Here is a 15951-nt window from a genome sequence, read left to right as displayed (position 1 = left end):
CAGAAAACTCCCAGATCTCAGCGACTTGACATGCCAAAAAAAGGTTTATTTCTCACTCAATTAAAACCATATGTGGATATAGGAGACCCTCCAAGCCAACTGTCCTTCCTGAAGCAACTCAGTGATGTAGGCTGTTTTGATCTTGTATCTCCACAATCTCAACACGGGGTCTCTTCCACTGTCACCCGGCAGGGGGAGGGAGCTTTGGGCTGGTGAGTCTGGCAGCAGTAACTGAATGTTTTGGCTTGGACATGATACACTTCAGTTCTGCCCATCATCCATTAGTATCATAGCGCTGCCCCATCTAACTGCCACGGTTTACGGAAATACGATCCACCCTCTGTCCCAGAAACAGAGAAGAACTGGAGAGAATAAGACCAGAAGTCTCTACAGTTTGAATGATTTCCAAGCAAACACATAACAGAGCAATAAGTTTCTTTTAAGAGGGGAAAATAATTTTTAAAAAATAAATAAATGGATGAAGAGACTACTTAATCATAAATGAAATGAACAGATATTAGATGTTGATTATGAAGAATTCTGCAATTTGAGCACATATTAAAAATCTAACTAGAGCTAAGTTTAAAATCAATGTGAATTTATTTTAAAAGAACTTTAAAATGCCATATAGCTAAAATTTTAAAGCAATCTATCTTTGTCAACTTATAACTGAAAAACAATTCTAAATAATAATAGAAACTGCGAGGATAGAAGGCCCAATGGTTCCGAGGTAAATCTTCATTCTGTTACTGAATATATGCTATTCAATCATTGGGACTTTGATTAAAGCAATTTTTCCTTCCTTTGACCATATACAATATTTTTCTTATGGAATTCTTAGAAAATATTATAATGCAATTATAATTTAAATTCATGTTAGGCCAAAGCTTTAAGTATTGTGCCCAGTGTAGCTTCTGGTCATCCCAAAATCTCTATAAAAGAGTTGCCAGAATTGGGTTGATTCTCTGAGAATTCTTCAGAATAGCTTTTCTTTAGGACTTCTGCAACACTGGATCCCTGATGGATTAAAAAAATTGACCAATCCCAAACCTGACACATAAAGCTGACACAAAGAATTTAGAACTAAATTGTTAACATAATTTATGATATTTAGTTTCCTCCTAGTCACAGAAGTGTGATTAAACTTACTGGTCCAGCCATTGGAGTTGGCTAGAGATCCTTGAACAAGAAGAAAAAATTGTATGAATTTATAAGAAATGGAAGCCAAGCTTAATTTTAACCTTTGTGTGAAAGTCTGTAATAATATAATTAATCTTCTTGTAAAGATGTCATTTAGGATAGCTTGAAATACCATCTGCTATGAGAGAGCTCAAATGCAGTGTTTTCTGGATGTGCTGGACTAGGTCAAGTCTGAATTCCCCTCCAGACCTAGGATTTGATGTGTAGACAGAGCGTGCAATTTTGCAATCTGCTGAGCCAGAAGAGGATTTAATACTACATTCAGAGCTGTACTCAAATTGTCAAAAAATGTTCAATAAAATAACATTGCAAATCATACTCAGTTAAACTAGCTGGCAAAGGTAGCACGACAAAATTGAGAAATAAAGCATATGAGATGTAGTGTTATTTACATGTTTTCAGGGCTTACGCACTGGGTGGCTTGCTATTTACAAGACAGCATTTCCACCCTTCCCCTCTGCTTTAAGGTTTGATACAAGGCCAAGTCCTCCATCTGACTTCATGCGACTGTGGTCTAGTTCAGATTAGTATTTGTCACCACTCTTCACAGCAGACAGGAATGCAGCAGACTGGCCCAGGAGCAGGAGAAAGAGATGAGGGGACTAGGTCTGTTGAAGGTAAACATACCTTAGACAATCACAACAGTGAAATATGGAGGCTGCATGGAGGTCAGATGCTCAGGGCTTAACTTTAGATAACTGTTGAAGGAAAGAGCATTCTAGAATTCTCAAAATTTTTGCCACCACTGGAAAAAAAAATCATTCCGTAAAGCATTATTATACGCCCTCTCTGAAGATGTTTTACAGAATTCTAAGCTTACTTAGAAGCTAATGGGACATCTGGCTGAAACATGACAGATCATAAATGTGTTTCAAATAAATTAAGACATGGTTTGACAGAAGAGAAAAACCATCAATCTGAACAAATGAATCAATATAACAAAAGTATTCTTAAAAGCTAAAAAGTGACATTCTATCAATATGAAAAATATTAACAAAAATGATAATGAAAAATTTTAAAGTAAAGGTAATGTAAACAGCAACTTTATTCTTTATGAATACAGAACATAAACTCTGAACTGTGGGTCAGACATTATTTTAATGGTTTTACATGTATTAATCTAACAAGCTTATGATGTGAGTTTTATTGTCTAAAACTGAGGAAACTGAGGCACAAGGGAGGGTAAATACTAAGCTGACGGACATGCGTCTTGAACCCAGCTCCATCCTGAATAAACTGGCTCCATCCTGAATAAACTGGCTCCATCCTGAATAAACTGTGATAAATTATAAAAGGGAACAATACAAATCTTCTCAGTAAAGTTTTGCAATGGAAACAATACTCTTATCGTGTATTTCCAAATTACTTAAGATGTGATGTAATTTCTGATGTTAATATCACTGGTGAGCTGTATCAATTTCAAATAATAGGTAAAATTTGAGGAAAGGAGCTAGTGATTCTTGGCTCTGTGTTGTGCTCTGTGACTAAGACTTAGAATTAAATTACGTTAGTCAAGCCATTTCTATTTTCTTCTCTGAAAATGTAAGGTTATGATGCTCATCACACCATCAAGTTATTATTGATTTGGACTGATGATTTCCCTTAAGAATTGATTAGAGCTTGGGAGAAGATTAGTCTTTTGGAAGAATCTTTATTGTTAGGTTATATTAGCCAACAGGGTAGTAGTTGATATCTTGACTTTATATTCCAGCCAGGCGTTCCTGTCATTTAGCTAGTGTAGCTCCAAGTTAAATCACGGTATTAAGCAGTATTGATTTGTCTGAGCTGTGGAATGTAAATCTTTTCCCACCAGGTAAACAATGGCAATTAAATGGAATTTGGCTTAGAAGGGAAATGATTTTCCCACAACTTTGCCCCATCAGCAGAAACCCTAACACTCCAATAAGCTACAGGGTTTAGTGCAGGTTTGGCGATGCACCACTCAGCATAACCTGGTTGCCAAGAAGCTGAGCCTGGAGTTTGTAAATTCTTTAAGATCATCAGCATGCTTTGGTGGGGGATACATCACAAAAGTGAATCCAAACAGACTGAGTGGCTAGGTTAAATAAAATAGGTGAACGTAACTGGCGGAAGAAAATGTTTCCCCTTCTGAAAAGCATGGACTTTGGCATCAGGTAGACGTGGGTTGGAACCGAGCTTCGTACCTGATGAAGCAGTGCTTGTAAAGCAGTGATCACTGGCGAGTTACTGACCCGCTCTCAGCCTTAGTTTCCTCTTCTTAAAAAGAACTGTTAAGAGTATTAACTAGTTGTTTATGTTTAGCACAATACATGACACATAGTAGGAGCTCAACACATGTTTTTTAAATGAAATGATATTTCTCAACAAATTCAATTATTGGGAGACAGTGTAAATATTTTTGAAGACTCATAACTAATTAGACATTATTTTTTATTAATTAAAAATCCATTTTGGAAGTCTGAATCCTTATTATTCAATTGTGAATAATAAATAAATTGAATTATTCTGAATTAACTGAATAATGAGGTTATTCAATTTCTGCTTAATTTTCAAAATTAAAGTTACATTGATTCTCCAGATCCCTCTCAAAAGCAAACCAAGACTAAATTTAAAGTATTTCCTCAAATTTAGGAGATGAATTTCTGATTTTTTGAAAAGTTTTGGCCAAAGATCAGAGAGATCTCTTTTCTTTGCAAGCACTCAACTACAAATGTTCCTAGCTCTGAGAGTCATACATTAGTCAGAGGGTTATCCTGACTTATTAGGTCTCTTTTACTCTTTAGTCATGATAACATTAACCCTCAACAGCACTGTCTTCTCAGCTTTCTGCTGGCGAAATACCTTTCCTTAGAGAGTTTCACACGCCATTTGTACTCATGACCTCCTTACTCTCCACACTAATCTTAAGACGGGTGGAAGAGAACAAATATGACTGTTTTAAAGATCAGGGGTAATAAACCTGGTCACGGCTTTTTCCCTGGCAAGGATATTCCTAGATTCAAAATCTACAATATGGTAGCCACTAGTCACATGTGGCTATATAAATTTAAATTAATTACAATTAAATAAAATTTAAAAATTAGTTTCCTCAGTCACACTAGCCACATTTCAAGAGTTCAACAGCCCCACATAGCTAGTGGTTATCATATTACACAATGCATATATAGAAAGTTCCCCTAATCTCTATCCAGAAGCATTGCTAAATGATTGACAGTAAGGGTATCCAATTACAATTTTTCCTTCTCATTGAGCAAACTAAAGATACAGCCTTCCTCTTATTTTTTCATTCTTTAAGAGAAAGAAGTATGCAAAAATACTTATAGCACAAAATTTAAGAGTGAAGATCACCTCATGCCCAAAACTCCTCGTTTTGACATAAATTATTTCATGGAGTTGCTCCAACCTTGTGGTCTTATATGATCCCATGTTCTCTATTTCATAGAGGAAAGAATCATGGCTACCTGATAGTGATCTCAGCTTGTTGAAGCAAGCTTGACTGCCCCAGGGGTACCTGATACATTCCACCTCTCAAGCATTTCTGTTAGTCAATTGAATATATCATAATTAGAACAGCTATTCATAAAAGGACAGGGTGTTCCTGTTTGGGAATTCTTGGATTTTGCTATCTCCCCCTTTCTTCCAACCCCACCCCCATCTTACTGAAGTTTCCTACCTGATTTGTCAGTGTCCACTATAATGGTAGGGTTGGTGGTGCCACATGGCAGGAAGAGGAGAGAACAAAGTTTTCATGAGGGCTGAGAAGCCTCTCTCTTCCCTAGAAGAAGGCTAATGAAGGTGAGAAAATATTGGTCCTTCATACCCCAAGCCAGGGCTAGCTCAGTCAGAAAATGCCCAGAATGGACTGAAGCTACATATTCTTTTGTAGTATACGCAATTCTGGATGAAAATTTTACTTCCACTTTTCCCAACTCTGTGAATAAAATTCCTAACCAATCTTGAAGTGACTATCTAAGAGATTGTGGATATTTATAATGTTGAATTCTGTAAACCTTCAAGGAGGAATACTCTGGTAGATAAAAGTAATAGTAGAGAAGCAGGCAGGTCAAAGCTTAAGCCATACAGAAGAAAAGGACGTGAAAAGGAACCAGCTGGATCCCAAAAGAGTATATACATACCCATTGCACACTTGCAGGTCTCTTAACTATTGATTTACCAACTTTCTCCTTTTCCTCAGCTCAGTCATACTTTCACCAGTTGCACTTGATCCTGTTGGCAACCCTGCCCCAATGACTGAAACCATCACCAATGATTTGAATCTATTCCTACTACACTGTATATGTTCCTAGCATCCAAAGTGAAATTATGAATGCATTTTCCCATAGAGACATTAGTTGGTTCAATAAATTTAGGTTTTAGGAAATCATTAGCTGTAATGTGGAGAATTGATTTTTTTGGGAACAAGAATGGAAACAAGGGCTCACTGAGCAGACTATTTCAAGTCTAGGCAAGAGATGACACAGGCTTTGGTCAGGGAGGTAGTCATGAGAATGAATGGAAAAAAGTAGATGGATTCAAGATAAGTCTTGGAGTAAAGCTGACAGAACTGAATTTGAAGTAGAGAGTGAGAGAGAGATAAAAGAGAGAAATGGAGAAGGATGATATATTCATTGAGATGGGAAATATTAGAAAAGACACAGAAAGAGCTCTGGTTGGCAGAGGTGAGGTGGCGATGAAGAGCGCTGCTTTTGACATGTTAGGTACCACATCTAAGTGGAAATATAGGGTAGGCAGCTGAATATAGGACTTTGGACTTAAAGTCAGTGGTCTTTAGCATACAGAGAGTATGTAAAGCTGTGGAATCAGAAGAGATCACATAGAAAGAGAGAATAAAAAAATGAGGGCACCAGCACCATTACATTTAAGGTTGAGGTCTACATAACACTGCATTATAGGCCATGTAGAATTTTCAGGCTTCCCAGGTAGATTACTTAACATCTATAATAGAGAATATGCATTTCAAATTCTAAGGAATAGAGATAAAACACATTCCTGAGCACAAGAATTCTTCATGTGGGGAACTGCCAGCATAACCAAGGGTTTATATTAGGTAGAATCACTGTGACACTTTGAAAGAATTTAATTCATATAAAAGAGAATATGTCTCACTCATCAATAACTGTAGCTGCTTATCTGGACTACTTGGAACCTACAGACTGGTTCCAAGCCTAAAAGAACCTGATTTGATATTTCTGCTTAGTTTATCTCATTTTATGTAACTGCTGCCAACATGTCAGTTTTGATTTGATACAAAGTATAAAAGTCTATTCCCTGCATTATGAGAGAAAGAAAAAAATTATAAGAAAAATAAAGTGTGTTAGACAATTACTAAAATTTTACTACTTGAAACACTGCTAAACATTATTATAAATCTATAAACATTTACAATTTTAGCAGTTATGGAAAGCAGGCAAAAAGAAAGATTTAAAAAATTACAGGAAAAGTATGTTTCTTTATAAAGGTAGTGCTTTCCACAGTGTCCGGTGGTTCTAACATTTTTAGAAAAGAATACCTACACAAAAGAGCAAGCTCTCAAAATTCATTACATATACATCTTGCCACAAAACATTTTCTATAATCTGCTTCAGTATCTGAGCTGTGTTGAAGTCAGTGATTTGTACATTCTGTGGCTTCAGTTATTTCTTTTAAAATCAGCTTCCAGACTTCTGAGAACTGAATCTTTGCCAGGACTGAGTCAAGTTTTCCTACCTTTTGAATGAGTTTGTTTCTTCATCTCTGTGTATTTCTCAAAAATACAAGCCCAGTTTGCATAACAATTGGGAGTCAGAATTGGATTTTAAAAGGCCATCAGTATCCTTCTGCGTCCATTATCACCAGGACTCTCACACCACATTGCTCTGAATATTCCCTGATCTGATCCAATCCCAAACCCTCCCCTCTCCTCACCCGCAGCTCCTACTGGGCCCTCTGGATCTCCTATTCTTGATTCCAAAACCCTATGCATACAATCTCATCTCCAAACTTTCTTCCTCCCTCCTATTGTAGCTGAAACCTGATGGACCAGTGAATCTAATATTTACCCTACAGCGCACTCACCAGGAGGTCAGGTATCTCTTGGTACCATAAGAAATTGTTTCATATATATATAATTTGCCATATATCCTTCCCTACTTACACTCTTAGAGGATATTGTAAATTTGGGTAGCATATCAATTTAGTAGCATTCTAGTAGCTATGATTTAGTCATCCTAGTAGCATTTGGAAATGCAGACTCATTTTAAAGTGCTCAGAAGGCTGGTTACTGTTTTATGACAGTTTTTTAACTTTCTTATAGAACCTCATTTAGAAACACAGCAATTTTAGCTAATCCTTTAAATTAGTAGTCACTCTATTAGCTCAGGGTTAGTTGATTTATTACATTACAAGTGGAATGGTTGATTGATTCAACTATTTATGGACTCACTATTATACACGAAATCCACACACAGGCTAGGTACTAGGAAATGCCTTCGGAATATAATAAACAAGACAGATGTGGGCTCTTCCTTCAGGAGGAGATATATATAAACAAATAAGAACACAGATTATTAATTATAAATGGCAATTAACACAAACTATTATTTAACTCCACACGTACTGCATAGGAGAAGTCTAGTGTGCAGTGCCCAGGGTGGGAGGAAGTAGAATTTAAAGGGGATCAGCTTGTTGAGAATGGATGGCTCTGGGAAAAGAAAACAGAAAACTAGGTGAGAGCAAAGAAAATTTTACCAGCTCTTTTCCTTCTATTTATATAGACCAATGATTGATGCCCAAGGAGCCCCTGCATTATGGCAGATTCGGCGTATGGAACTGTGTTTATTTTTCAATGAAATAAAGGGAACATTTTTAGTTTTGTCTGGCTTAAAAAAATTCTGGCAGTCACATCTGGGAGTTTTCATATATTGCTTCTGCCCACTTACTTTGATGATGGTGGTGATGCCCACGAGTAAGTGGCCTGTGGATTCAGAACACGTTGGCTTTTTATTTTTTTTTAATTGATGAAGATTTATTGAAAAGCAACATAGTTTGTTTGGAACCTTCCAGAAACGGCATCTTCATAAAAAGCAAATAATCTCTGAATATCTTCATATAGAGCTGGGAGGGTGGTGGTGTTGTTTGACAGTTTGTTGCTGTAGCTGTTACCACTGTTCTTAAATGATTATGTTTCTTAGTGTGCACTAGTTTTCAGTGTCTAAGATAAATACTGTACCATCTCCAAGGTAAATCTCTCCCAACAGCCTAAAATTTGTTTCTGCTTTATAATTTTGAGAATGCCAACACATAACTTCCAAAATCAAACAGTATTTTTTCATCAAAGGCACACCTGAATTTTATCAATTAATTAGTATTTAATCTCATCAGAGATAAATTTTTGACAAAAGTTATATTTTCAGTGAGATCACTTGAATCCAATTCCCAACCTAAGAACTATTAATTTATTTTGGCTTTCTGCTTCCTGTTGGTAGTCTTCAGAGACACAGTAGAGTTGTTTACTGGTATGTAAACAGCAGACTAGGGGATAAATGCTTGGGTTCAATAACTCTCGTTTTTTTCTCTTGGAGTTTCATACATGTTTTCCAGGTTTTTGCATAGGTTTTTTTTTTTTCTTATTCAGGATTTATTATGCAAAGACTATTTTTTTAAATTCAGTGAATGAATAATTTTGTTTTTTTATCATTCTTTAAAGCATATATAGCATTTCCTGATTCCAGTCAGTTTAACAATCAGAATAAAAATACCTGACTCAATGCAGAATAATATCAAGCATAGGGACGTTGTTCTGGTTTTGATTTCAAAGCAATCACTGAGTAAGGCTCCACTGAACTGCAACATGAATCAGCATTTAGTGAGGCTGGGTTTAAACCTCTACTCCAGATTCTGAATGACAGAGAACTTCTAAATCGGGCACTGTTTGTTCATAGTTTTAGGTCTCTGTGATTTACTTGGCTTTATTAGACAATAGGGGCTTTGGTTCAGTTATATTTTTAACATTCCTTAAAAATAAAGCAAAGAGTATTCCCATTTTGGATGAGGATTAGTATGGTGGAGGAAATGAAGAATTTACAAGCGCTGGGTATCCAGGGATTATGCACTGGGCTCTGTGCTGGATTGCCTCGGTTAATACGTTTTTGGTTGCATGTAATAGAAACTGGCTCTGGCTGGCTTAAGGGAAAAAAGTATTCTTCCAACTGGCATATTGGAGAATATTTGGGTAGCTCAAAGAATCCAAGAGTCAGGGAAGGCAGCGATCAGGGGACTTCTGACCTCAGAAGCAGAGTTCATGTCTGGCCCCCTAGGGTAAAATAGTTGAAGTATCTCAGCACATGACTCTTCTCAGGAGGCCAATGTGGTCTTCACCTGTGGATTAGCCCGTCAACGTTAGAGGGGCAGAATAATATTGTTTGGCCAGTTGTTTGTGGGCAACTGCACCTGTATTTTGTAGGCAGTTCCCAGAGAAAGGGGGCTTGTTGTGAACTGGTGGCCACGCCAGCGAGGTCTACTCTATGGGGCATTTTACAAGGTTAATTTTCACAAAAAGCCTATAAAAATCACTATTTTCACCTCACAAACGAGAAAGCAGAGACTCAAATTGGTTAGGCAACTTGTCCAATGTTCTACAGTTAGAATGTGGCAGGGCTAGAATTCCAAATAGGCTTATAAGAGGGGGCTAGGCTCCTTCTTTAAAGATTAAAATAATCTGATGACTATATGGGATAAAAATTTCCAGATAATTTCTTATGGAGAGACTATTGGGTATCTCCACGGTACTAGAAAGAGTAAAACTGTCTGTTGAAAGCTCTGGGGTTGAAGCCCAACTCTACCTGGTCATCAAGGGCAATTAAACATCAAATATTCACTAACATCGAATCTCCTTCACAAGGTTATTTTAACTTCACAGGGGTGTTGAGCTAACATGTGAAAATAGTTGGCTCAAAGCAGATACTCATTTTTTTTTTTGAGGAAATAACTATTCTAATAATGAACTCTCAAGCATGTTACTAAAATTAGTCACAGTTTGACAGTGGCTTTGTCATTCTAAAAACAGAATTCCTCTCTTACCCTTAGTCTTTCAGAATGGTGCCTTATTCACCTAAACATAAAGGCAGAAAATGCTATATAAAGAGAGTTAAGGAAACCATACAATAGGAGGGGAAAGTTTTAGATACAAAACATTTGACTACTTTGACACTTTGGGCTCACATTTCAGGGAAAAACTCTTATCTTTGGGCACAGCACAATGCTTAATCATCTAATTCTCTTAGTGAATGCTACCTGAGATGGTTTATGTCCTTGTGATAACCAGGACAAAAACAAAATACAGTTCTAAATGTGGAAATCTATAACTTGAACATCACCAAAATAGATTATCAGCTAATTCAGTTTGGAAGGATTAATGTATCAAATAGTTTTATGTTCTGATGATTGTTCTCAGTTATCTTTAAGGATAACTCCATGGGAAAAAAGTATTTTAGCAATATAAGAATTTATTATTGTGCATGGTGGGTGTTCTTCAAATATTCACAGACTGATCAGTGTCAATCTGTTCCAAATTACTTCAGACCACAATTACTCTATGTCAATAGCATAGACTAATGTAACCCCAAATGGAAGAAGAAAAAATCATTCTGTGCTGGTAGAGGTAGAAAGAGAGGTGTAGATTATTATATACTCTTGATATTTCTACAGCTTTCTGGATCTTAGTTTCAGTGACCTGTTATGCTTCATTTTTCATCTAAATCATAGCTGAGTAACTTGTAAAATATCCTATCATTTAAAATTTGATGACAAAGAGTCAACTGATTTTAAATGTGACCATAACATTATGTTATTGGCTTGTTCCTGAATTAAAAGCCCTTTCCCCCCTTTTAAACTATGCTGCATTTCAAGTCAGTGGCCTGCTTGCTTTAATTTCTTATTTAAATTTGTAAGAGAAACCTAAGTAGTCATTAACATTTAAAGATTCTTGATAAATATTATTATAATATTTAGGGGAAGGTATAAATTAAAAACATCATCATCCATGGGTGTAGAAGTTTGAGTAAGAAAAAACTTTTTTTAATAATTAATTTTTTAAAAAGTATTAAAAAATAATAGTAACCAAATAAGATTTGAAGCTCTTTTTTATTACACTGAGAAATTCCCAGAAAAGTACAAAGCCTATGAAAGTAGGAGCATTTCAGAAAACAAGACAGAATATTTGCATACATTTGTAATGATATTTTAGTTTTGATGTTTGAAAAAAAAAAAAAACAACTCATGATTTCACATTGAAGCACACTGCTCATGAATTAAGTACCTTCTGAAGTACTGGGAAAGTATTTCACATCTCTTATATTTGAACCCGAATCCCTATAAATGGCTAAGTTATATTCTCTTTCTAGAGATTAAGTTCATGGTATGATTCATAAGAAAAATGATTTTATTGATTCATAGTGACTTTGAAGAAAAGAAATAAGCACATTACACACATATATTCCTTTAAATGGTACATCAGATCAAAGTTGAATTAATTTAATAATCTTTAGTGTTGTTAATTGTTACCAATGAAAATACATAGGTCCCACTACGGAAAAGAGGTTTGGTAATATCAGAATGATTCTCTGTCATATCAGTGTTTTACATCTAAGTTACATAGATAAATAGGTGATGTTGAAAACCATGCTGTTTCTAGCCTCAAAATCAAATAAATGTATGATGACATCCTAGAATCTTATCAAGTCATTGTGAAACAATAAGTAAAAAATATTTACTATTTTTGCCAAATACAATGTTAACAGGGCACCAGAGGCTATAAAGTTTACTTAGTTAACTTTTAATCTGGTAATTTTCAATGGTTTTGGGGTCACATCATACTTTTTGTTGCTGTTACTACTACTGCTAATAAAATAATAGTAAATGTAAAGGAGAAAACAAAAGCAAATAAATTAGATCTCTTGTAGTTCTTCTAAATACTGTTTTGGTTTATCCTTGAAGTGGAAATCAATTTTCCAAGGTTTGGAAAGAAAACAAAAGCATCTTTATAATTCACAGCATGTATTTTAGAGGTCTAATGATTTATCCATTGCCAGTGTGGGTTAGGTTGTCACGTTCTCTTTATTCAATGTCAACTGGTTCCGTAGCTATTAAAGCACTTAACTGTTTCTGAGCACAAGAGAGGAACAGTTCCAAACTGGACAGGCTTCTTTGGCGGATGACTTGATCAAGCTGTTGATTTTTTTTAAAGAGAGAGAGAGAAAGAGAAAAAGAATATACTTAGTTGAGGGCTAAAGAATGTTACAGAAGCCCACTAGAGAAACCTTTTCAGATGACGATTTAGAAAATCAAATAGTGCTTTAAACTCAGAGACAGTGCAGTCACTATTTCTGGCCTATCATCTAAGCTGAGATGATAATCATTACAATTTTATAATTGGCGTTGGTATTCAGTTATTGGAGAAATACCATAAATCTGATCAGCGTGATTTCAGATAATATAAAATAGTATATAAAAATACCAGTTCTTAATGAATATACAGACTAGAAATCCACAAATATCATAAAAAATATAACAGATGCAAAAAACAGAAGAAAAACATGGTATAGAAAAACAGCATAATTACTCCATGCATAGAGTTTAACTGGGACAAAGGACAGGTAAGGATATAAACAATTTCCTGAAATTAGAGAAAGTTCTTGGGAAAGGTTTATTTTAAGAAACGTGATATTGTTGAAACAAATTTGACTTGGTTTTCCCGTTGAGTTATAGATTTTTTATTAGGATTGTTTTAGTGTATCAATAACAAATACAGTGAACAAAACCATAGAGGCTTAGTAATAAAAGTCATATAACAAAGAACTTTCTGGATGGTAAGGATTATTGGATACATCAAAAAAGGGTTTCTAACTCTTCTGCCCTAAAAAATTGCTCATTGTGTAAAAATAACCAACGACAACACATTACCTACAGGTTATAGAATGGAGGAACTCAAAAGAAAGCCAAATAAATTCCATTTCATGATACACACCTGTGATATTTATGTAAAAGTTGACTATTCCTCCTACATGCTCCCCCCAACATAAAAGAAAAAAGACAAATCCAAACAAGAATTCTCTATTAAATTATACATCCATAATCCACTGAATTCAAAATGACTAAAAAAATGAAAGATTAAAATTTTGAAGTATCCTAAGAATTAATCAAAAAACAATATATTATATTTAGCAAAATCCTCATGTAAAAAGATTGAAAACTACTAAGACTCCCTTCAATTCTAATATTTTGGGATTTTAATGTACATAAAGAAGTAAGATTCCTGTTTATCCTTTTTTCACATGGGTTTTTTTTTTTTTTTCTTCCTCTCTCAGATGATACCTTTAGGTGAATATATACCTTCTGCTTACAAGTCTCTATCAAATAAGACAGTTCACCACAAGATAAACCCCAGGTAAGCAGAGAGTTGTCTGTCTTGCTGACTGTCGTACCCCAGCATCTAGAAGAGGGTCTGGCCACATGTTCGACATTCAATAAATATTTGCTGAGATTGACTGAATCAATAAATACTTAACCCGAATAGAGCAAGGCAATCTACTAGGAAATGACAGATGCACTTTTAATTCTAAAAGTAAAAACGTGCTTAACCTAATTTAAAAGCTATGTAGGAGACTGAAGTTGAATTTTTTAATGTTTCATTTTAATACACATAAAACAGATTGAAATCTAATTATTTGTGGTTTTATAAAATTATTTTGCACTTGGTCCAAATTCAAATAGTACAGAAGGGTATACCAACACCTTGGTCCGGTCCATTCCTAGTGGTTTCTGTCTACTTTGGGTATTTTCAAGCGTTTAAAGATAGGTTTTTAAAAAATATTTGGTCAAGATCTTGTAATTGTTAACTATGGCAGGGTTCACATAATCACTTTCTTCCACTGTCATTACTGGAAATTTCACACAGATGATTTCATATAAATCCCTTTTTTAGTTCTACCCCTACATTGTCCCTCCCCCCTTCTCTCTCTCCACTGGTAACCACTATTTTGTTTTCTATATCTGTGAGTCTGCTTCTTTTTTGTTTTATTCACTAGTTTATTTTTTAGATTCCACATATAAGTGGTATCATACAATATTTGTCTTTCATTGTCCGATTTATTTCATTTAGCATAATGCCCTCCAAGTCCATCCATGTTGTTGCAAATGGCAAAATTTAATTCATTTTTATGGCTGAGCAATATTCCATTGTGTGTGTGTGTATATATATATAGATATATACCTATATCTATATATATACACACACATACCACATCTTCTTTATCCATCACCTGTTGATGGACACTTAGGTTGCTTCTATACCTTGGCAATTGTAAATAGTGCTGCAATGAACATTGGGGTACATGTATCTTTCTGAATTAGTGTTTTTGTTTTTTTGGTTATATACCCACCTGTGGAATTGCTGGGTCATATGGTAGTTCTATTTTTAGTTTTTTGAGAAACCTCCATATTGTTTTCCACAGCGGCTGCACCAATTTGCATTCCCACCAACAGTGTAGGAGGGTTAACTTTTCTCCACATCCTCGCCAACATTTTTAAGTTCTGTTCTTTCTGATGACAGCCATTCTGACAGGTGTGAGGTGATACCTCATTGTGGTTTCAATTTGCATTTCCCTGATGATTAGCAATGTCGAGCATCTTTTCATGTGCCTGTTGGCCATCTGCATTTCCTCTTTGGAAAAATGTCTATTCAGTTCTTTTCCACATTTTTTAATTGGGTTGTCTGTAAGGACTTGCATATTTTAAACTGTGATAGTTATTACCAAATTGCTTTCCAGAGTGAGAGTACCAATTTATCAGTCCCATCTGTAGTGTATGGGAGGGCCAGTTTTCCCTGTTTTCTTTTTAAACAGTTGCATAGTTTTCCATTGTATATTTATAATTTTATATAATGGATTATTTTATTACTTATTTAAAAATTATTCTATTGATAGACATTTGAATTGTTCCTTATCTTTTGCTATTATAATCAATGCTGTAATGAACACCTATCAACACAGACCTCTGTATACCTATGCTAGCATATCTTACAGAAACTGCTTGAGCCAAAAAATATGTCATCTGCAATGCTACTTCTGTCATAAATCAGGTTTCCACATATGCATGAATCTGTCTTCAGGCTCCCTACTCTAACTCCATAGACAATTCACCTATTCCTATGCAAATATAATGCTGTCTTAATTATTACAACTGTATAATAAATGTTAATATATCACACATTACCTACCATATTACCAACCATACCATCAAATATTTCAGAAAAATATAAATTAATAAACACTTGTAATAAAATTGAATTTAAAAAGGAAACAATCAGACTACAGATAGTTCAATACCCTTTTTCTCATAAAATGCAAAAACCAAGCAAAATTTAAAAGTATATTATTTTGAGTTACATCAATAGGCAATATAACTTTTCTTTTTAAGGCCAAGGATATTATGCAATCAAAACTGAGGATAGGGCTTCCCTGGTGGTGCAGTGGTTAAGAATTCGCCTGCCAGTGCAGGGGACGTGGGTTCAAGCCCTGGTCCAGGAGGATCCCACATGCCGCGGAGCAAGTAGGCCCGTGCACCACAACTACTGAGCCTGTGCTCTAGAGTCCGGGAGCCACAACTACTAAAGCTCGCGCGCCTAGAGTCCTTGCTCCACAACAAGAGAAGCCATGGCAACCATGAGAAGCCATGAGAAGCCCGCACAACCGCAATGTAAAGTACCGCCCCCCC

General features: G+C 35.4%; 1 protein-coding gene across 6 annotated transcripts in view; it reads right to left on the bottom strand.

Moving 5' to 3' along the window:
- Positions 1–15951, bottom strand: part of CCDC91 (coiled-coil domain containing 91) — a 405594-nt gene that overhangs the window by 19853 nt on the left and 369790 nt on the right. For 2 of the 6 annotated variants that reach the window (XM_029206060.1, XM_029206066.1), the window contains one exon: positions 11304–12405. The exons of 2 other annotated variants lie outside the window; for them this stretch is intronic. In XM_029206060.1, coding sequence (XP_029061893.1) covers positions 12295–12405 — 111 coding nt within the window. In that variant the 3' untranslated portion in view covers positions 11304–12294. Of the gene's footprint in view, positions 1–11303; positions 12406–15951 lie in introns of those variants that run through there. 2 more of the 6 variants (XM_029206062.1, XM_029206064.1) reach the window with 2 other exon arrangements.

The sequence above is a fragment of the Monodon monoceros genome, unplaced genomic scaffold (assembly GCF_005190385.1).
Source record: "Monodon monoceros isolate NGI ecotype Baffin Bay Population unplaced genomic scaffold, NGI_Narwhal_1 Super_Scaffold_6, whole genome shotgun sequence".
Classification (NCBI taxonomy): Eukaryota; Metazoa; Chordata; class Mammalia; order Artiodactyla; family Monodontidae; genus Monodon; species Monodon monoceros.
This window is presented reverse-complemented; position numbering and strand designations above follow the sequence as displayed.